General features: G+C 45.1%; 1 protein-coding gene across 1 annotated transcript in view; it reads right to left on the minus strand.

Moving 5' to 3' along the window:
* Positions 1–212: 212 nt before the first annotated feature.
* TMEM183A (transmembrane protein 183A) overlaps positions 213–22,156 on the minus strand; it is a 45,431-nt gene continuing 23,487 nt past the window's right edge. Inside the window, exons 7-8 of the mRNA XM_069761696.1 lie at positions 5,461–5,616; positions 213–3,701 (exon numbers count right to left, since the gene is read on the minus strand). Of these exons, the coding sequence (XP_069617797.1) occupies positions 3,516–3,701; positions 5,461–5,616 (342 nt within the window). The 3' untranslated portion in view covers positions 213–3,515. The remainder of the gene's footprint in view (positions 3,702–5,460; positions 5,617–22,156) is intronic.

The following is a 22,156-nucleotide window of genomic DNA, read 5'->3' on the forward strand; positions in this document are numbered from 1 at the left end:
CCAGTACTGGAAACATCAGGACGTGTAAAAGAGCCCTAATTTCTCATGCTATTTACGGGGTATTAGTAAAAATCTGCAAAAATTGGCCAATCCTTGTAGTGGAGCAGTGTAATGTGCTTAGTGGTGTTTATGATAGGACAGTAGCTAGGTTTAAGGATTTCACACAATGTAAACACTGAAAATAGAGAGAAATTAAATATTCCAGACAAAAGTAATAAAAGGATGTCAATTTTATTCCTACTAAAGAGATGTAACAAGTATGAACAAGAAAAAAAAAGTCACATCGTTAGTGCAGCCACCAGCTGCGCCAAAATTATGCATCTTTTTAAAACTTTTAATGCCAAAATATCTGGCGTAAAAACTTTGATGAATCGGGTCCATAGATTCTATAATTTACATTCCCCTACAGTGAAAAGAGGAAACCAGCTCACGGCCATTTCTTGCTTGAAATAGTGTCCATAATTTTCACACAAAGAATCCAGCTTGACTGATAGATCTCTGGATGTAACAAGGTTTTTATAGCTTTTCCCAAGTAAAGTTGAAGATGTTATATCTGTTGAGCTGGATGCCTTCATTGAAAATTACTCCCTTTCAGTCCCTGGCAGTAATTTTGCAAACCCTGCACCTTCTGGATTACAAAGTAGCTTAATGTTCACTAGACGATATATCTGAGCATTCTAGAATTAAAACCCAAGTAGTCTCTTCTAATCACACAAGTTATTCAGGCTTGTTTAGGTGGCAGATATTATTTATTTTTTTTTTTTAAATATGACATGTTACCACCATTTACACCCTTGTAGGGGTTTTCCAGCACAATTTCACTGTCGGTGGTCATCACATGATCATTCATTTGCAATTTACATGGCTTCAGTCATGTGCCAGCCATTTTCTCATCCAATTTTAATACTTCTCTTAATGAAGGGAAAGTATTCAGCCTGTGACCATGAGTCTACAAACTGCATATGGAAAGTCATGATACGGCAAAAGGTAGCACATTACATTGCCAGGATTCCCAATGTTAGACCTTCTTACTGGAGTTAAACGTAAAGAATGGTAAAATAGTTTAAGAGCTCATACTCGCTACAGGAAAGGTATAAAATAAAACCCTTCTCACCTGTTAAGTTGCCCACTGCTCCAGTGCCACTATTTCCGCCAGTCTGCTTATTTTTCGGCAGTGATGTGTTGTCCATCCACATAACTGCAGCCAATCACTGCCCTTGTATGGGTGGGCGTCACAAGCTAGTATGTACAAGTGCAGCTCACAAAATTAGAATATCATCAAAAAGTTCATTTATTTCAGTTCTTCAATACAAAAAGTGAAACTCATTACATAGAGTCATTACATACAGAGTGATCTATTTCACGTGTTTATTTCAGTTATTGTTGATGATTATGGCTTACAGCCTGTGTTTCAGTACTAAAACAAACTAAGGGACCATTTTAAATGCTTAGGAAGCCTTTGCAGATGTTTTTTGTTAATTCTAATTTACTGAGATTATAACTTCAGGGTTTCATTGGTTGTAAGCCACAAACAACAACATTAACAGAAATATAAATACTTGAAATAGATCACTAATTGTAGTGACTATAATATACGAGTTTCACTTTCTGTATTGAAGAACTAAAATAAATGACAATTTTGATGATATTCTTGAGAAGCACCTGTATGTCTACGTTCAGTCAAGTGTAGGTGCGGTCAATGTGCTGTCCACATTCACAACTGACCAATGTAATGGGCTAGTGCACAAGTGACTACAGAAACCAATAAAATGCCCTAGTCTTGTCTAGGTTTCTTTCAATGAGACCATACTAGTTTCACTGGCAGTTAGACCGATGCAAAGGCTTTGTGGACAAGAGCATGGAGCTGTATTTGGATTCTGTCAAGACGGCAATGTGTTGATATGACCGACTGCTAATTGTAATGCTTGTTTGAGTGTAGTCTTTGGCAGATTATTGCTCCACCAGGACTTATGCTGGAGCAGAAGGCGACTTACCAGGCAAGTTTACTAATCTCATGTCTTTCCTTGCAACTAGTTTAAATTTCTTAAAGGGAACCAATCATGTCCCAAACGCCATTAACCTGCAGATATGGAATTAATCTGCAGGATAATAGCGTTCTAAAGCCGCAAGGCCTCAGCACTGAAGACGCAGCTGATGGGAGAAAATTAACTTTATTCCTCCCAGCAGCCTCTGGCTTTCAGTCATAGAGGTGTAACAGCGTGGCTTCAGTCACCGCTCAGTACACAGTGGCTGTTAGTGCCGGGGTGTGCACTGATACACTGCAGACAGGGGTCATTCAATGTTCCAGCCACTGCACACTGTACTGAGCGGTGACTGAAGCCACGCCATCACATCTTTATGACTGAAAGACGGAGGAATAAAGTTAATTTCCTCTCTTTAGCCACACTTTCAGGGTTATGGCTGCAAAGCTTTATAATGCTATTAACCTGCAGACTAACCCCATATTTGCAGTTGAATAACATTTGGAGACATGCTAGGTTCCCTTTTAGGGTATGTGCACACATAGAATGGACCTCTGCAGATTTTACCGCAGCGGATTTTAGAAATCCGCAGGTAAAAGGCACTGCGTTTTACCTGCGGATTTACCACGGTTTTATGTGGATTCCCCTGTGGTTTTACACCTGCGGATTCCTATTGTGGAGCAGGTGTAAACCGCAGCGGAATCCACACAAAGAATTGACATGCTGTGGAATGTAAACCGCTGCGTTTCCGCGTGGTTTTTTCCGCAGCATGGGCAGAGCGTTTTCTGTTTTCTATAGGTTTACATTGTACTGTAAATTAATGGGAAACTGCTGCGGACCCACAGCTGCAGATCCGCAGCAAAATCTGCAACGTGTGCACAAAGCCTTAATCTCTCTAACAAAACTCCAAAGCCAAAATCCCACACAATATTTTCACAGAATTACAGCCATTTTATATGGATTTTTCACATTCACTCATGTCCCAGCAGCAGCACAGTAGACACACTTTAGCGTAGGAGCCATTCTTTAAAACAAAATCAGTTTTCTTTAACATGTCCCATTTACAGCATTATTGGTCAACCCTACATCATACTAACAAAAATGGTTATTACAAAAGCCATAATACAGATGGATATTCATGTCCTGGCCATAAAGAAGCTGGATTTCCTTTGTAGATACTACAGCTTCTTATTTATAGTGGTTAAAAGGGGTAAACACCATTAGTGACCAACACTTGGTCAAAAGCAACTCATCAAGCTGCCAAAACCTAAAATACTGTATCACACTATTTTCAACACTTAATTTTTAGGGTAAATTCCTTGGAGGATTTAAAAAATAAAAAAATGTTTTGATCATATTAATTAATAGACTTCAGCTCAATCCAGATGAGAAAATAAAAATCTTTAATCTCAACGGTTGAGTAAAGTAAGTGTCCATGGGCACGCTGAACGCCACCCTGTCTCCCAGTCTAACATTTCGATATCTTTGGCTTCCACTTGGGTGGCTAACAGAAACAAAATATCTGGTCTAATATTAGGCCGTGGCCGAGATAGGATATTTCGGATGCCACCAGTCTAGGAGATGAACGCTGTGAACAGGATCCAAGACAATCTGCACTCCTAGCTCTCCACGAGGCTTCTTGCCACTTAACACTGGGCAGTCTTGGAAAAGAAGTCTCACACGGTGATGCCTCATGTCAGTACTAACATTTATGGTCAACTGGAGAAAGAAAAAAAAAAATACATATATACAAGTGTTATTATAGGTACTGCAATTTCAAAGAACATTTTCTTAACTGTTAAAATTATCGTATGTTAGGCTACTTTCACACTAGCGTTTTTTTTACGTATGTCGCAATGCGTTGTTTTGGAGTAAAAATGCATCCTGCAAAGTTGCCCGCAGGATGCGTTTTTTCTCCATAGACTTTCATTAGCGACACATTGCGACGTATCGCCACACGTCGCATCCGCTGTGTGACGGATGAGTCATGTTTTGGCTGACCATCGGCACAAAAAACGTTCCATGTAACGTTTTTTGGTGCGTCGAGTCTGCTATTTCCGACCGCACAGAACTCCGCCCCCTCCTCCCCAGACATTACAATAGGGCAGCGGATGCGTTGTAAAACTGCATTCGATGCCCGCGTTGTTCTTTTTTTTCGTAGTTTGCGTCGGGCCGTACTAGTGTGAATGTAGCCTTAAACTCCTTTCATTTCCATAGCGCCAACATATTCCGCAGCCCTTTACATTTTAGAGTGAACTTGTACAAAGACATAAGGAAATGTATCACATACTGTGTAATACTTTGTTTCAATGATTACACAGTCTTTTTATCCCCACTTTATGGAACTACCCATACAGAAATATACCGTATTTTCCGGCGTATAAGACTACTTTTTAACACACAAAAATTGTCCCAAAAGTCGGGGGTCGTCTTATACGCCGGGTACGGGTGCACGGAGCGATCCTGGATGGTACCCAGGGTCTGAAGGAGACGAGACTCCTTCAGGCCCTGGGATCGATATTCATGTAAAAAATAAAAAATATGGATATACTCACCCCTCCGACGGACACTGGCTCTCAGCGCTGCTAGCGTCTGCCTCTGTTCCCAAGAATGCAGTGAGTGAAGGACCTTCGATGACGTCGCAGTCAGGTGACCGAACGGAGGCAGGCGCTTGCAGCGCTGAGAGCCAGGGGCCGTCAGATGGTGAGTATATCCATATTTTTTTTATTTTTATTCTTTATTTTTTACATGAATATGGATCCCAGGGCCTGAAGGAGAGTCTCCTCTCCTCCAGACCCTGGTAACCACACACCGTATAAGATGACTGGGCGTATAAGATGACCCCCGTCTTATACGGCGGGCATATCCCAAATTCCATATTTTATATGGAAAAGTTATGGGTCGTCTTATACACCAGAAAATATGGTACATAATTCATGGCCCCATAGGAAATAAAGAATTGATATTCACTGCAGTGACATTGTTTCAGTGATGTTGGTGCTGTGGTTCCTGGTGGGACATTGTTACATCACACGACTGATGCAGCCAATAGGCGGCTGCTGATCGGCTGCAGCCTTTACCATTTTGTCAGGTTGAATATCTGCTCTCACAGACTCCTGAGGAGCTGCAGACGATCAGCAGCGATTGTCAAGTCACCTGTTGGGTACAGCAGCACCGATATCGCTGGGACGACAATTGTGGAAAGGGAGTATATCTGGTTATATTCTGTGGGGGCCTGAAATGAATGGGTTGTCAAGCAATTAAACCAGTGGGTCACATTGGGGGAAATAATCGCAACAAAAATCATGAGATGCCATACATTGAACGTGTCTGTGCTTTTAACCTAGGATGTTGGAAAGAAAATGGGCACAATACAAAACAATGGCAATCACAGTTTTTGTTCGTACATGAGGCTAAGGTGACCTATTCATTAGCAGTGAGGGCAGGAGGAATAATCACATACGTCACCGTTACTTACATAAGTTAGTGTCATACCCATAACCACAGGGATGTAAATAAAATTTAACGTGGTAACTTTAAGAAGGCAACAGTCCTGGTCTGGGTTAAAATGGACTTCCTTGTACTCAGCGGGGGGCTGAAGTCCGTTAGAGCAATGGTTCTTCTGCTTTAGGAGCTAAATAAATAAAAATATGTTAAATACATTGTACAAAGTAACAAAGGGAGATGTAAAAGGACAAAATAAAGCATTTTTAATAACTGCACTACAACTGTAGGAGAATCTGCCTTAACCACCGGCAGTATGGGGTACCGGTGTGCTCCTCAAGTACCAGGAACTCCATTATTGTGAAATGCTGCAGCAATTCAGACTGCTCAGTCCAATTATAGAAAAACAGGATTTAAGAATAAATATAATTAGCAAAGAATGCTGAACATTAGATAGGTCCTACCAAAGGCCAAATGAGTCAATATATCTCCAAGGGTTTTAGACAAAAAAAATAAAAATCTTATTACATCAATATGTACAAACGTTAGAAAAAAAAAAAAAAAAAGCCATGCAATAAGCGCTGGCATATCAGGAAACAGTTTTCTACATACCTATAGCAATTGAGGTTAGTAGAGTGAACTCAAGGGAAAGAGGAGACAGAGCATGGGTGCGTGGAATAATGAGAAGATGGCGCAATCATAAAGTAAAAAAAAATATATATACATATGTAAAATATAATGTATATGTTGCTGCTATTAATGGTTAACTGTGTAGCCAAAATCTTGCACAGTAAGGCGTAAATGTAGTAACGGCATAGATACGACTCTCATACAAGGCGAGCAGTGCATGTGGATAAAGTAGCACTAAGGCTATGTGCGCACGTTGCGGATTGGCTTGTGTAAAATTCTGCGCAGTTTCTGCCTCTCTTGGCAGAAAAAGCGGTTGAAAATCCACGTGGTTTTTATGCAGATTTGATGCGTTTTTGATTCGGATTTTATTACACTTTTGTAAATCCGTAGAGCTAAATAAAGATATTAACCCCTTAACCCTCGAAGCTTTTTTCGGTTTTGTGTTTTCGTTTCTTGCTCCCCTCCTTCCCAGAGCCATAACTTTTTTATTTTTCCGTCAATATGGCCATGTGAGGGCTTTTTTTTTGCAGGACGAGTTGTACTTTTGAACACCACCATTGATTTAACCATGCCTTGTACTAAACAACGTGAAAAAATTCCAAGTTCGGAGAAATTGTAAAAAAAAAAAAAAAAAAAAGTACAATCCCACACTTTTTTTTGGTTTGCTTTTTTGCGAGGTTCACAATGCTAAGGCTATGTGCACACGTTGCAGATTTTTTGCGTTTTTTTAGCGTTTTTGCGCTATAAAAACGCTATAAAACAGCAAATAATCTGCATACATTAAGCATCCTATCATTTTTAATTAAATCCGCAATTTCTGTGCACATGATGTGCCTTTTTCCGCATGAAAAACGCATTGTGGAAAAAATATAGTTCTTACCGATAACGGTATTTCTCTGAGCCCATGACGGCACCACGGAGAGAGGGGATCCGCCCACCAAGGACAGGAAACCTACGGATAAAAAGGCGGTACCACTCTCCTGCATCTGTTGTTTTACATAGAGAACGATGGGAGACTACTAAACATTTGTTAAATTTTAACTGTTTATCATAACGAGATACCGCGTGTTTAAAGACTATAAATAGACTATGGCACTAATTTGATGTGCGCACCCATAAGTGAAGGGAGGGAATGTACGGGTGCCGTCATGGGCTCAGAGAAATACCGTTATCGGTAAGAACTATATTTTTCTCTGATCGCCCATGACGGCACCACGGAGAGAATTGCATAGATAGTACATTCAGGGAGGGACAACCGCCTCCAGAACCCTTTTACCGAAAGTAAGGTCTGAAGAGGAGATTAGGTCCAATCTATAGTGCCTATAGAATGTGGATGGTGAGGACCAGGTAGCAGCTCTACATATCTGGTCTATGGAAGCTCCGGCCTTCTCCGCCCAGGAAGTCGCTACTGCTCTTGTTGAGTGAGCCTTAATCTCCCCGGGAACAGACATCCCACTTGCTGAGTATGATAGACTGATGGCGTCCGTGATCCATCTTGCTATGGTGGCTTTAGATGCTTTTTTCCCCTTCCGGGGACCCTGGAAACACACAAACAGAGAGGAATCCTCCCTACTCTCTCTAGTGACTTCTAGGTAGTGTAAGAGACATCTTCTTACATCTAGTGTATGTAATGTTTGTTCCTCCTTATTTTTAGGATTGGGACAGAAGGAGGGGAGAGATATCTCTTGAGACCTGTGAAATTTTGAAGCCACTTTTGGGAGATATGCTGGGTCTGTTTTTAAAATGACCCTATCCTCTAGGAATTGTGTGTAGGGAGGGTTAGCTGAGAGCCTGTAAATCGCTAACCCTGCGGGCCGAAGTGAGGGCGACTAATAGAGCTGTTTTGAGGGATAGATTTTTTATTGTAGATTCGTGTAATGGCTCAAATGGAGAATTAGTCAGGGCTTTAAGGACCAAGTTTAAGTCCCATTGAGGAACAACTTTTACTGGAAGAGGCCTTGATCTTCCTGCCGCCCTGATGAATCTAGCGACCCACCTATTTGAGGCTAAATCAAAATTGAATAGGGCTCCCAAAGCTGCCACGTGAACTTTTAGGGTGTTAGTGGCTAAACCCATCTCCAACCCGTTTTGTAGGAACTCTAATATGGAATTAAGGGGAATTTCTTTCCCTATTTTTGCACCTGATGATGACAGAAACTTTTTCCATATCTTGCCATACTGTCTTGTTGTAACAGGCTTCCTACTTTGTAACAGAGTTGAGATCAAGCCCGGAGAGAACCCCCTGCTTTCTAGTAATTTCCTTTCAAGAGCCAAGCTGTCAAGTGCAAGTTCTTGACCTGCGGATGACAGACTGGGCCCTGTGACAACAGATCTTGGAGGTCTGGTAATACCCAAGGGTCTGATATTGATAACTTCCTCATCCATGAGAACCAAGGCCTCTTCGGCCAGAACGGGGCAATTAAGATGACCAGCGCCCCGTCCTCCCGAATCTTCCTCAGCACTGCTGGAATCAGAATAAGAGGAGGGAAGGCATAGACCAGATGGTGACCCCAAGATATCAGGAAGGCGTCCACAGCTACTGGGTTCCCCAGGGGAGATAGGGAGCAAAAGGAGGTTACTTTTTTGTTTAGATGACTCGCAAAGAGATCTTTTTTGGGAACGCCCCATCTTTCTGTGATCTGGGTGAATATCGCCTGATTTAGTTCCCATTCCCCCTGTTTTAGACTGGACCGGCTGAGGAAGTCTGCTTTGTAGTTGTCCACTCCCCTTATGTGTAAGCTTGTTAGGGATAAGAGGTTGCTCTCGGCTATTTGCAGGATTGAATTGGTCACCTCCATTAGATTTTTGGAACGGGTGCCCCCCTGGTGATTTAGGTAAGATACTACCACCCGATTGTCCGACATTACTCTTACATGGTGAGAGTGAAGGACCCCCAAGAATTCCTGAAGGGCAAATTTTACTGCAAGGAGCTCCTTCATGTTGGAGGATTTGTTGACTGTGGATGGAGACCAAGTGCCCTGGGTTACTAGGTCGCCCAGATGAGCCCCCCACCCTGAAGGGCTTGCATCCGTAGTCAGGACTTTCGAGATCTGAATTACCCACGGGACTCCCTGGGAAAGATTTTCCTGCGATTTCCACCATGTTAGAGAGTGATTGGTGCGAGGAGATAAAGTCAACTGCCCGTCTAAATGCCCTCCTAGATGGATTTGCTCCGATAATATCTGCCATTGAAGTTCTCTTGAATGTAATTGGGCCCACTGGACTGCAGGGATGCAAGAGGTCATAGAGCCTAAGAGGGACATGGCCTGACGGAGTGTTATGGAGGGGAGAGATTGGGTTCTCGATACTAAACTTTTTAGTTTTTGTATCTTGTACTCCGGGAGACGACATTCCATCTTTTTGGAGTCTAGAGTGAGACCCAGGTACTCCTGGACCTGAGAAGGCATTAGTCTGGACTTTCCCATGTTTATTAGCCAGCCCAATTCCTTCAAAGAATGCATCACTATTGCCAGTTGATCCTCGCAATGTTGCGGGGAGGAGCCTATCACCAAGAAATCGTCCAGATATGGAACGATTAGGGTATTTTCTTCTCTGAGGTGAGCCATTACCTCCGCTATCAGCTTTGTGAAAATCCTCGGAGCTATGGCAAGACCAAATGGTAGAGCTGAAAACTGGAAGTGTTTTAGGACTCCCCTGATGTGAACTGCCATCCTGAGGAATCTCTGGTGATCTTTGTGTATTGGGACGTGATAATATGCGTCCTTTAAGTCCAGGACCACCATGAAGCATTGGGGAAACAACATCTTGATAGATGACTTTATCGTTTCCATCTTGAATGCTTGAATCTCCAGGAAATCGTTTAATTTCTTTAGATTTATAATAGTCCTGAAGGAACCGTCTGGTTTCTTCCTCAGGAATAGAGGGGAATAGTACCCTTGCCCTCTTTCTTGTGGGGGAACCTCCAGGAGTACACTCTTTTTTACTAACTCGATGACCTCGTTTTCCAGAGCCAGCTGTTCTTCTGCCGAAGATCTTATGGATGTCATCATAAAAGAGGTACGGGGGCATCTTTTGAATGTCAGCCTCAGGCCTGATTCTATAATGTTCAGAATCCATTGACTGGAGGTAATCTTTTTCCAGGCTGGAAGAAAGAGAGATAACCTCCCTCCCACCTGGGGCGAACCTTCATTGAGAAGGTTTCTTGTTATCAGTGGGGTTTTTGTTAAAGATGAACCCCTTGTTTTTGTTCCTCTTATCCTCCCATTTTCCCTGGCCTCTCCCAGGGTTCTTGCGGAAAAACCTCTTGTTCCGAAAGGGCTTCCGGTAAGAGGGGAGACCAAGGGAGGGAAAGGACTTTTTCTTGTCCCCGGCTTTTTCCAGGATGTCATCTAAAGTGGAACCGAACAAAAACTCCCCTTCGCAGGGGATAGTACATAGTTTTGTTTTTGTTTGCAGATCGCCAGGCCAATTTTTAAGCCAGAGGGCACGCCTGGCCGCATTGGCGAACACTGCTGACCTGGCGGCTAACATGATAGAGTCTGCTGAGGCGTCAGCCAGAAAAGCCGCCGCTCCCCTTATTACAGGTAATGTTTTCAGCATCGAGTCTCGGGAGGTTTTCCCTTTTAATTGACCCTCTAGTTGATTTAACCAGATCATTAGGGAGCGGGATGTGCAAGCTGCTGCCACTGCTGGTTTCAGGCCTTCTCCCGCTGACTCCCAAGAGCCCTTGAGGAAGGCGTCCGCCTTCTTGTCCATAGGGTCTTTTAGGACCCCCATGTCCTCAAACGGGAGAGCGAATTTCTTTGATGCTTTGGCTATTGCTACATCTAATTTGGGGGCTTTTTCCCAGAAGGAACAGGATTCATCCTCGAAGGGGTATTTCCTTTTCGGGGTTAGGAGAGTCTTTTTCATGGGTTTTTTCCATTCCTTTTTAATTAACGCTGCAATTGCTTCGTTAAGCGGAAAAGCTCTCCTCTTTTTTTGTTCTAATCCCCCAAACATGATGTCTTGTGCTGACTTTTTGGGGTGGGAGTCTACTAGTCCCATAGTACTCCTCACTGCCTTTATGAGGCCATCAGTGTCCTCTAGCGGGAAACAATTGTGAACTCCTGAGGAAGAAGTGGATGATGAGGATAAGGAGGAGGAGTCGGAGGATGCTGAACTCGCACTATCGCTGTCAGATTTAGAGACTGGGGACGGGGACCTGTGTCTGGTCCTTCTCCGTTTTTTTCCCCTTTTAAGGGATCTAAAGGTGTCTTCCACCTGTTCTTTAATCAGGTTTTTAAGATCTGTTGCAAACCCAGGCAGGCTTTCAGATACTGTTTGCTGTATGCAGGAATTGCATAGCTGCTTCTCCCATGCGGGTGGAAGATCCTCTTTACAGATGGCACAGGCTTTGTGCTTTGTTTTACCTACGCTTTTCCTCCCCTAAAAGAGACAAATAACAATCTTACTGTCTCTAACTTTCACCAAGATCAACTTACCACCTCCAGGACCCATAAATACCGGTTGGGGATTCTCAGCCTCTGGCTTTTTCCCCGACGCCGTGCTGGACTCCTTGCTGTGTTGAGACCTTTGGCGTTCTTTGCTGGTGTCCTGGTAACTTTTCTGCTGTCGCCTTTTTTGCTGCTGCTGAGGCGATGCTGTAGGTGGAGGTGATCCAGGCAGGGGAGACGCCGGGTCGCTCATACTGCTGCTGGTCTGCTGCTAATAACGCTGGCTGCGCCTGTGCTGCGACGATTAGTAGCTCCTAAGGCTCTTGCTGATAAACTGCAGAGCCGCTGAGAGGAAGTAAATCCCCCATTTTTAAAGCTCCCGCCGCTTTCCCCGGCGCCTGCGCAGTAGCGCTTAACCGACGGCGAGAAGCGCCGAACGCCGGCGCCTGCGCAGACGCTTCTGCGGCGCCTTTGGAACGCCCAAGCGACCTATCCTTTGGCGACGCCTGCGCAGACGCTTCTGCGGCGCCTTTGGAACGCCCAAGCGACCTATCTTTTGGCGACGCCTGCGCAGACGCTCCTATCGGCGACGCCTGCGCAGTAGCACTCAGCCGACGGCGAGGAGCGCCGAACGCCGACGCCTGCGCAGATCCAGCCCAGCGTCTCGCGAGACCAGCGCAACTCCTGGCATGCGCCGTACTCACAAGATGGCCGCCCGGAGTGCAGATATGGCGCTGCTGACCGGCACCCCCGGTCCTATGCAGACCCTACTGCGTGGCTCTGCATACCCGATGGCGTGCAGTGTGCAGGCGGACGCGTGCTAGGGGAGGGCCACGCCGCACCTCCCGCAACCACAGAGGGACCCCCCTGGATGTTGCCGCTGCTGCATCTTACCTGGGGAGGTGACCGCGAACTCCTTGTCACCTCCCCCGCACACCGTCGGCCCACTGGCTCCCAGCGGTGGCGCTTCGGGTCACCACCCTAGCCGAGGCAGAGGGACCCCAGCTGCCTGAATCGGACTGGTTGGCCCCGGAATTCCAACGACGACTGGTAAGTCCGTAGGTCTCCCATCAAGGACAGGAAACCAACTGATGCAGGAGAGTGGTACCGCCTTTTTATCCGTAGGTTTCCTGTCCTTGGTGGGCGGATCCCCTCTCTCCGTGGTGCCGTCCTGGGCGATCAGAGAAAATAATAAACCTGCTCATTAATTTTGCGGTTTTCTCACTGTCTAATGCATTGGGAAATGTCTGGGAAAAACCGTGCAAAAACCGCGTCAAACCGCGCAAAACAACGCATGCGGATTTCATGCGGAAATCTGGCAGAAATGTCCGGATTTCCCCAGGAATTTTCTGCATGAATTCCTGAACGTGTGCACATAGCCTAAAACTGAGCTGCCATTATGATTCTCCAGGTCATTACGAGTTCATAGACACCAAACATGGCTAGGTTCTTTTTTATCTAAGTGGTGAAAAAAAATTCCAAACTTTGCTTTTAAAAAAAAATAAAAAATGGTGATGTCTTCCTTGTTGAACCCCTTCAGCCAGATACTGTAATTAATATTAAAGACAGATACAGCATATGTAGGTTATGTTAACGCTCCTACATAGTTGTGTGTAACAAAAGAGCAACTGTCAAATCTGCGTGAAATGCAATATGTTTATTTTTCAAAAACATTTTTTTTAAATGCGTGGGCTACCAGCAGAGGGAAAGCCAACGGCTGATGGCAGATCTTAATATTATGGGAAGGAGCCAATAGCTATAAAGCTTCTCAGGCTATTAACCCCTTCATGACCCAGCCTATTTTGACCTTAAAGACCTTGCCGTTTTTTGCAATTCTGACCAGTGTCCCTTCATGAGGTAATAACTCAGGAACGCTTCAATGGATCCTAGCGGTTCTGAGATTGTTTTTTCGTGACATATTGGGCTTCATGTTAGTGGTAAATTTAGGTCAATAAATTCTGTGTTTATTTGTGATAAAAACGGAAATTTGGCGAAAATTTTGAAAATTTCGCAATTTTCACATTTTGAATTTTTATTCTGTTAAACCAGAGAGTTATGTGACACAAAATAGTTAATAAATAACATTTCCCACACGTCTACTTTACATCAGCACAATTTTGGAAACAAAATTTTTTTTTGCTAGGAAGTTATAAGGGTTAAAATTTGACCAGCGATTTCTCATTTTTACAACGAAATTTACAAAACCATTTTTTTTAGGGACCACCTCACATTTGAAGTCAGTTTGAGGGGTCTATATGGCTGAAAATACCCAAAAGTGACACCATTCTAAAAACTGCACCCCTCAAGGTGCACAAAACCACATTCAAGAAGTTTATTAACCCTTCAGGTGCTTCACAGCAGCAGAAGCAACATGGAAGGAAAAAATGAACATTTAACTTTTTAGTCACAAAAATGATTTTTCAGCAACAATTTTTTTATTTTCCCAATGGTAAAAGGAGAAACTGAACCACGTACGTTGTTGTCCAATTTGTCCTGAGTACGCTGATACCTCATATGTGGGGGTAAACCACTGTTTGGGCGCACGGCAGGGCTTGGAAGGGAAGGAGCGCCATTTGACTTTTTGAATGAAAAATTGGCTGCACTCTTTAGCGGACACCATGTCACATTTGGAGAGCCCCCGTGTGCCTAAAAATTGGAGCTCCCCCACAAGTGACCCCATTTTGGAAACTAGACGCCCCAAGGAACTTATCTAGATGCATAGTGAGCCCTTTAAACCCCCAGGTGCTTCACAAATTGATCCGTAAAAATGAAAAAGTACTTTTTTTTCACAAAAAAATTCTTTTAGCCTCAATTTTTTCATTTTCACATGGACAACAGGATAAAATGGATCCTAAAATTTGTTTGGCAATTTATCCTGAGTACACCGATACTTCACATGTGGGGGTAAACCACTGTTTGGGCACATGGTAAGGCTCGGAAGGGAAGGAGCGCCATTTGACTTTTTGAATGAAAAATTATCTCCATCGATAGCGGACACCATGTCGCGTTTGGAGAGACCCTGTGGGCTTAAACATTGGAGCTCCCCCACAAGTGACCCCATTTTGGAAACTGGACCCCCCAAGGAACTTATCTAGATGCCTAGTGAGCACTTTAAACCCTCAGGTGCTTCACAAATTGATCCGTAAAAATGAAAAAGTACTTTTTTTTCACAAAAAATTTATTTTCGCCTCAATTTTTTCATTTTCACATGGGCAATAGGATAAAATGGATCCTAAAATTTGTTGAGCAATTTCTCCCGAGTACGCCGATACCTCATATGTGGGGGTAAACCACTGTTTGGGCACACGGCAGGGCTCGGAAGGGAAGGCGCGCCTTTTAACTTTTTGAATGGAAAATTAGCTCCAATTGTTAGCGGACACCATGTCGCATTTGGAGAGCCCCTGTGTGCCTATGCAATGGAGCTCCCCCACAAGTGACCCCATTTTGGAAACTAGACCCCCCAAGGAACTTATCTAGATGCATACTGAGCACTTTAAACCCCCAGGTGCTTCACAGAAGTTTATAATGCAGAGCCATGAAAATAAAAAATAATTTTTCTTTTCTCAAAAATGATTTTTTAGCCTGGAATTTCCTATTTTGCCAATGGTAATAGGAGAAATTGGACCACAAATGTTGTTGTCCAGTTTGTCCTGAGTATGCAGATACCCCATATGTGGGGGTAAACCACTGTTTGGGCGCACGGCAGGGCTCAGAAGGGAAGGCACGCCATTTGGCTTTTTAAATGGAAAATTATCTCCAATCATTAGCGGACACCATGTCGCGTTTGGAGAGCCACTGTGTGCCTAAACATTGGAGATCCCCCACAAATTACCCCATTTTGGAAACTAGACCCCCAAAGGAACTAATCTAGATGTGTAGTGAGCACTTTGAACCCTCAAGTGCTTCACAGAAGTTTATAACGCAGAGCCATGAAAATAAAAAAAAAAAATTATTTTCTCAAAAATGAATTTTAGCCCGCAATTTTTTATTTTCCCAAGGGTAACAGGAGAAATTTGACCCCAAAAGTTGTTGTCCAGTTTCTCCTGAGTACGCTGATACCCCATATGTGGGGGTAAACCACTGTTTAGGCACATGCTGGGGCTCGGAAGTGAAGTAGTGACGTTTTGAAATGCAGACTTTGATGGAATGCTCTGCGGGCGTCACGTTGCGTTTGCAGAGCCCCTGATGTGGCTAAACAGTAGAAACCCCCCACAAGTGACCCCATTTTGGAAACTAGACCCCGAAAGGAACTTATCTAGATGTGAGGTGAGCACTTTGAACCCCCAAGTGCTTCACAGAAGTTCATAACACAGAGCAGTGAAAATAATAAATACGTTTTCTTTCCTCAAAAATAATTTTTTAGCCCAGAATTTTTTATTTTACCAAGGGTTACAGGAGAAATTGGACCACAAAAGTTGTTGTCCAGTTTCTCCTGAGTACGCTGATACCCCATGTGTGGGGGTAAACCACTGTTTGGGCACACGTGGGGGCTCAGAAGGGAAGTAGTGACTTTTGAAATGCAGACTTTGATGGAATGGTCTGCGGGCGTCACATTGCGTTTGCAGAGCCCCTGGTGTGCCTAAACAGTAGAAACCCCCCACAAGTGACCCCATTTTGGAAACTAGACCCCCAAAGGAACTTATCTAGATGTGTGGTGAGCACTTTCAACCCCCAAGTGCTTTACAGAAGTTTATAACGCAGAGCCGTGAAAATAATAAATACGTTTTCTTTCCTCAAAAATGATGTTTTAGCAAGCAATTTTTTATTTTCTCAAGGGTAACAGGAGAAATTGGACCCCAGTAATTGTTGCGCAGTTTGTCCTGAGTATGCTGGTACCCCATATGTGGGGGTAAACCACTGTTTGGGCACACGTCGGGGTTCGGAAGTGAGGGAGCACCATTTGAATTTTTGAATACAAGATTGGCTGGAATCAATGGTGGCGCCATGTTGCGTTTGGAGACCCCCTGAAGTGCCTAAACAGTGGAAACCCCTCAATTCTACCTCCAACACACCCCTAACCCTTATCCCAACTGTAGCCGTAACCCTAATCACAACCCTAACCCCAACACACCCCTAACCACAACCCTAACCCCAACACACCCCTAACCCTAACCACAACCCTAATTCCAACCCAACTCTAAGGCTATGTGCCAACGTTGCGGATTCGTATGAGATTTTTCAGCATCATTTTTGAAAAATCCGCGGGTAAAAGGCACTGCGTTTTACCTGTGGATTTACCGTGGATTTCCAGTGTTTTTTGTGCGGATTTCACCTGTGGATTCCTATTGAGGAACAGGTGTAAAACGCTGCGGAATCCGCACAAAGAATTGGCATGCTGCGGAAAATACAACGCAGCGTTCCCGCGCGGTATTTTCTGCACCATGGGCACAGCGGATTTGGTTTTCCATATGTTTACATGGTACTGTAAACCCGATGGAACACTGCTGCGAATCCGCAGCGGCCAATCCGCACCGTGTGCACATAGCCTAATTCTAAAGGTATGTGCACACGCTGCGGAAAACGCTGCGGATCCGCAGCAGTTTCCCATGAGTGTACAGTTCAATGTGAACCTATGGGAACCAAAAATCGCTGTACACATGCTGCGGAAAAACTGCACGGAAACGCAGCGGTTTACATTCCGCAGCATGTCACTTCTTTCTGCGGATTCCGCAGCGGTTTTAGAACTGCTCCAATAGAAAATCGCAGTTGTAAAACCGCAGTGAAATGCGCAGAAAAACCGCGGTAAATCCACGATAAATCGGCAGCGGTTTAGCACTGTGGATTTTTCAAATCCGCTGCGGAAAAATCCGCATAGGACCAGAATACGTGTGCACATACCGAAACCCTAACCCTAGCCCTAACCCTACCCCTAACCCTAGCCCTAACCCTACCCCTACCCCTAACCCTAGCCCTAACCCTACCCCTACCCCTAACCCTACCCCTAACCCTAGTTCTTACCCCAACCTTAGTGGAAAAAAAAAAAATTCTTTATTTTTTTTATTGTCCCTATCTATGGGGGTGACAAAGGGGGGGGTCATTTACTATTTTTTTTATTTTGATCACTGAGATAGGATATATCTCAGTGATCAAAATTCACTCTGGAACGAATCTGCCAGCCGGCAGATTCGGCGGGCGCACTGCACATGCGCCCGCCATTTTGGAAGATGGCGGCGCCCAGGAAAGAAGACGGACGGACCTCGGGCGGCCAGGTAAGTATAAGGGGGGGGAGATCAGGGCACGGGGGGGGCGTCGGAGCACGGGGGGGTGGATCGGATCATGGGGGGGGGTGGATCGGAACACGGGAGGGAGGATTGGAGCACGGGGAAGGATTGGAGCACGGGGTGAGGGATCGCTGTGCGGGGGGGGTGGATCGGAGCACGGGGGGGGGTCGCTGTGTGCGGGGGGGGGATCGGAGTGCGGGGGGGTTTGATTGCAGCACAGGGGGTGTGATTGGTGCACGGGGAAGCGGACAGGAGGACGGGGGAGCGGAGCACAGGACGGAGGGGAGCGGACCACAGATCGGGGGGCTGGGGGGGCGATCGGAGGGGTGGGGTGGGTGCACATAAGTGTTTCCAGCCATGGCCGATGATATTGCAGCATCGGCCATGGCTGGATTGTAATATTTCACCAGTTTTTTAGGTGAAATATTACAAATCGCTCTGATTGGCAGTTTCACTTTCAACAGCCAATCAGAGCGATCGTAGCCACGAGGGGGTGAAGCCACCCCCCCTGGGCTAAACTACCACTCCCCCTGTCCCTGCAGATCGGGTGAAATGGGAGTTAACCCTTTCACCCGGCCTGCAGGGACGCGATCTTTCCATGACGCATATGCTGCGTCATGGGTCGGAATGGCACCGACTTTCATGACGCAGCGTATGCGTCAAAGGTCGGGAAGGGGTTAATATCAGCTCACTGCTGTTTGCTTGGCCTTTACTGGCTAGTTTACAGGGAAACCCCAGAAAAAAAATTGAAATGGAGTCCCCCTGTAAAATCGAACCAGCAAAGCCTAGGCAGACAGCTGCAGGCTGATATTAATAGCCTGGGAAGGGGCCATGGATATCAGCACCCCCCCAGACTAAAAACCATCATCGGCTCTCAGCTGTCCCAGAAATTGCGCATCTTATAGATGTGCCAATTCTTGCACTCAGCCTCACTCTTCATATTTGTGGTGTTGGTGTTTGTGGTGTTGATGTTACCTTTGTATTGTCAGGGGACATCAAGCCCACAGGTTAGTAATGGAGAGTCTTCTATAAGACACCTATCCATTACTAACCCCATAGTCACATGGTAAATAAAGACACAGCCAGAATAAAGACTCCTTTATTGAATCTTAATTTACCATACTTACTGAACGCCTAATCCCCGACGCCCTTGTCTACTGCAACAAAAATAAATCAACATATAATACTCCCTGTCTGACGTAGTCCATGATCTCACGTGTAGAACAGCTCTACCCGGTGATACACCACGGGAGCGATTACCTCCTGTCAGTGTATCACTGAGAGCTCATCAACTCCGGTGGTCTCACTTACGGAACCGCTGCATAATAATTTTCTCACGCATGGGTGTTGCACCGCTGCTGATCAGCTGATGAACTTTGGTAAACTCGCGGAAGCTCAGTGATACGCAGTGGGAGCGATTACCTCCTGTCAGTGTATCGCCGGAGGCCAGGTAGAGCGGTCATTTCTCTCAATGTGACTGCTCTACAAGCGAGATTGTTGTGGGACACTTGTTATTAAATGGATTACAGCAGAAAGGTAAGAATATGTTGGTTTATTATTTTTCACTGCTTGCAGGAGACGAGGGCGTCAGGGATTAGGTGTTTGAGGAGTATATGATTTATTTATTTTTTTTACAATTGAACACAGGCGCCAGATGATGGGACGACTCTCCCATCATCAGCTCATGCTGTCACTGTTATATGTGACAGCAGACACAGCCGGATGGGAGTAGTAGTACCATTAGACACGCCCACACACTCTTCCTTATTCTGACATTTACTTTCTGCAGCGTTTTTGACACGCAAATCCGCAAACCTTTTTACACCTGCAGTTTGACTGCTGATTTGACTGATTCAATGGAAGTCAATCGGTGCAGAAACGCTGCAGATCCGCAAAAAGAATTGACATGCTGTGGAAAATAAAACGCTATGAATCAGGATGGAATATTTCACAGCATGTGCACACCAATTCTGGATTTCCACTGATTAACATTGCTTGAGCAATCCTTTGCGGATTTTGTGCAATTCCGCTCAGAAAAAACGCTGCGGATCTGCAACGTGTGCATATATAGCCTAAATCTACTAATTGTAGCAAAGGCATGTGCAATCATGGCAGTTAAGCAGATAATTACATAGCAAATAAACAGAGCGACCATGAAATCAAAAGGTAATAGTGATGAGCGAATATACTCGTTAATTGACATTTCCCGAGAACGCTCGGGTATCCTCCGAGTATTTTTTAGTGCTTGGAGATTTAGTTTTTATTGCAGCAGCTGAATGATTTACATCCGTTAGCCAGCATAAGTACATGTGGGGATTCCCTAGCAACAAGGCAACCCCCACATGTACTTATGGTGGCTAACAGATGTAAATCATTCAGTTGCGGCAATAAAAACTAAATCTCCGAGCACTAAAAAAAAAATACTCGGAGGTCACCCAAGCGTGCTCGAGTAACGAGTATATTCGCTCATCACTAGTAAGAGTCTTACCCATGTCCCATGATGTATACCTGCCCCAATCCTATGCAACAATGTATAATAAGGGGCATATATAAAGTCTGGACTGCTGCAAAGCTGTACCCCAGTCTGAACTATGAGCCACACAATGTGAGTACATGCTTATAAGAGAAGCTTGCTATACTTCTAAAAAACAAAACAAAACAAAAAACCTACAACAGTTTTACGAACGGCCCACATGAGCCATGTCTCCTATCGCAGCTTAGTGCTTCAAGACTTTCATCCCTCCTTGATGCATCCAGTAGTTTTTTTTCCACCTCTTTTTCCAACTGGCTCTTGAAGGTCATTCGAGTGATATCCGCTCAGCCACAATGGAGAAATGAAGTTCTCCATCTTCTCTGCACCATGTGGCGAGAGAATCAGATCACATGCTGAGTGTCATTATAATACGACAGATTCTTTCGCACGAGAGAACATACACTCATGTGATCCCGGCTTAATCTATCTATATATATAATTGCCTAAGGGTTTTTCCGTCTGTCTGTCTGTCTGTCCTGGAAATCCTGCGTCTCTGATTGGTCGAGGCCGCCACAGCGATGATGATGTCAAAGGCTGTAGACATCCCGCGTCTGATTGGTCGAGACCAATCAGCAACAAGCACAGCGACGATGATGTCATAAAGACGTAGAAATCCCACGTTTCTGATTCAGCGACGGGCACAGTATCGACGTAGATGTCATAATGGTTGCCATGGCGACGATGATGTCATAAAGGTTGCCTCAACCAATCAGCGACGGGCACAGTCTGCCGCGAATTCTGGAATCATCATTGTCCATATACTACAGGGACATGCATATTCTAGAATACCCGATGCGTTAGAATCGGGCCACAATCTAGTGTATATATAATTGTCTAAGGGTTTTTCTGTCTGTCTGTCTTGGAAATCCCACCTCTCTGATTGGTCGAGGCCACCAGGCCTCGACCAATCAGCGACGGGCACAGCATCGACGTAGAAATCCCGCGTCTCTGATTGGTCGAGGCCGCCAGGCCTCGACCAATCAGCGACGAGCACAGCGACGATGATGTCATAAAGGAAGTAGATATCCCACGTCTCTGATTCAGCGACGGGCACAGTATCGACGTAGATGTAATAATGGTTGCCATGGCAACGATGATGTCATAAAGGTTGCCTCAATCAATCAGCGACGGGCACAGTCTGCCGCGAATTCTGGAATCATCATTGTCCATATACTACGGGGACATGCATATTCTAGAATACCCGATGCGTTAGAATCGGGCCACAATCTAGTAATAATATAATTTTAAAGATAAGTAAGTCTCCAGTAGAGATGAACGAACCCCAACAGTAAAGTTCAGCATCCGTACTGAACACCTATTCTTCGGGCACGGACACAGCCTTCACCAGGAAGAACACCGGGTGCTTCTTGCGATGTCCTGTGCATGACAGCATGTCAAACACTGGATGTTCGCGCCCCCATTCAAATAATGTGGTCCGGGTACTGTTCTGGTACCCAAACATTTTGGAACTGTTCGGCTGAACCAAAACATCCAGGTGTCCGCCCATCTCTAGTCTCCAGCAGTAAATGGGTGTGTGGGGATGGGTGTCAGCTTTTTCACCTGAGCCCTGATTTCTCAGCAGGGAGACTTAGGGTACCGTCACATTAAGCGACGCTGCAGCGATATAGACAACGATGCCGATCGCTGCAGAGCTGTCACACAGACAGCTCTCCAGCGACCAACGATGCCGAGGTCCCCGGGTAACCAGGGTAAACATCAGGTTACTAAGCGCAGGGCCGCGCTTAGTAACCCGATATTTACCCTGGTTACCTAAAAAAAAACAAACACTACATACTTACATTCCGGTGTCTGTCGTGTCCCTCGTAGTCAGCTTCCTGCACTGACTGAGGGCCGGACGTAAAGCAGAGCACAGCGGTGACGTCACCGCTGTGCTCTGCTTTACGTCCGGCCCTCAGTCAGTGCGGGAAGCTGACTACGAGGGACACGACA

The sequence above is a fragment of the Ranitomeya imitator genome, chromosome 3 (assembly GCF_032444005.1).
Source record: "Ranitomeya imitator isolate aRanImi1 chromosome 3, aRanImi1.pri, whole genome shotgun sequence".
NCBI lineage: Eukaryota > Metazoa > Chordata > Amphibia > Anura > Dendrobatidae > Ranitomeya > Ranitomeya imitator.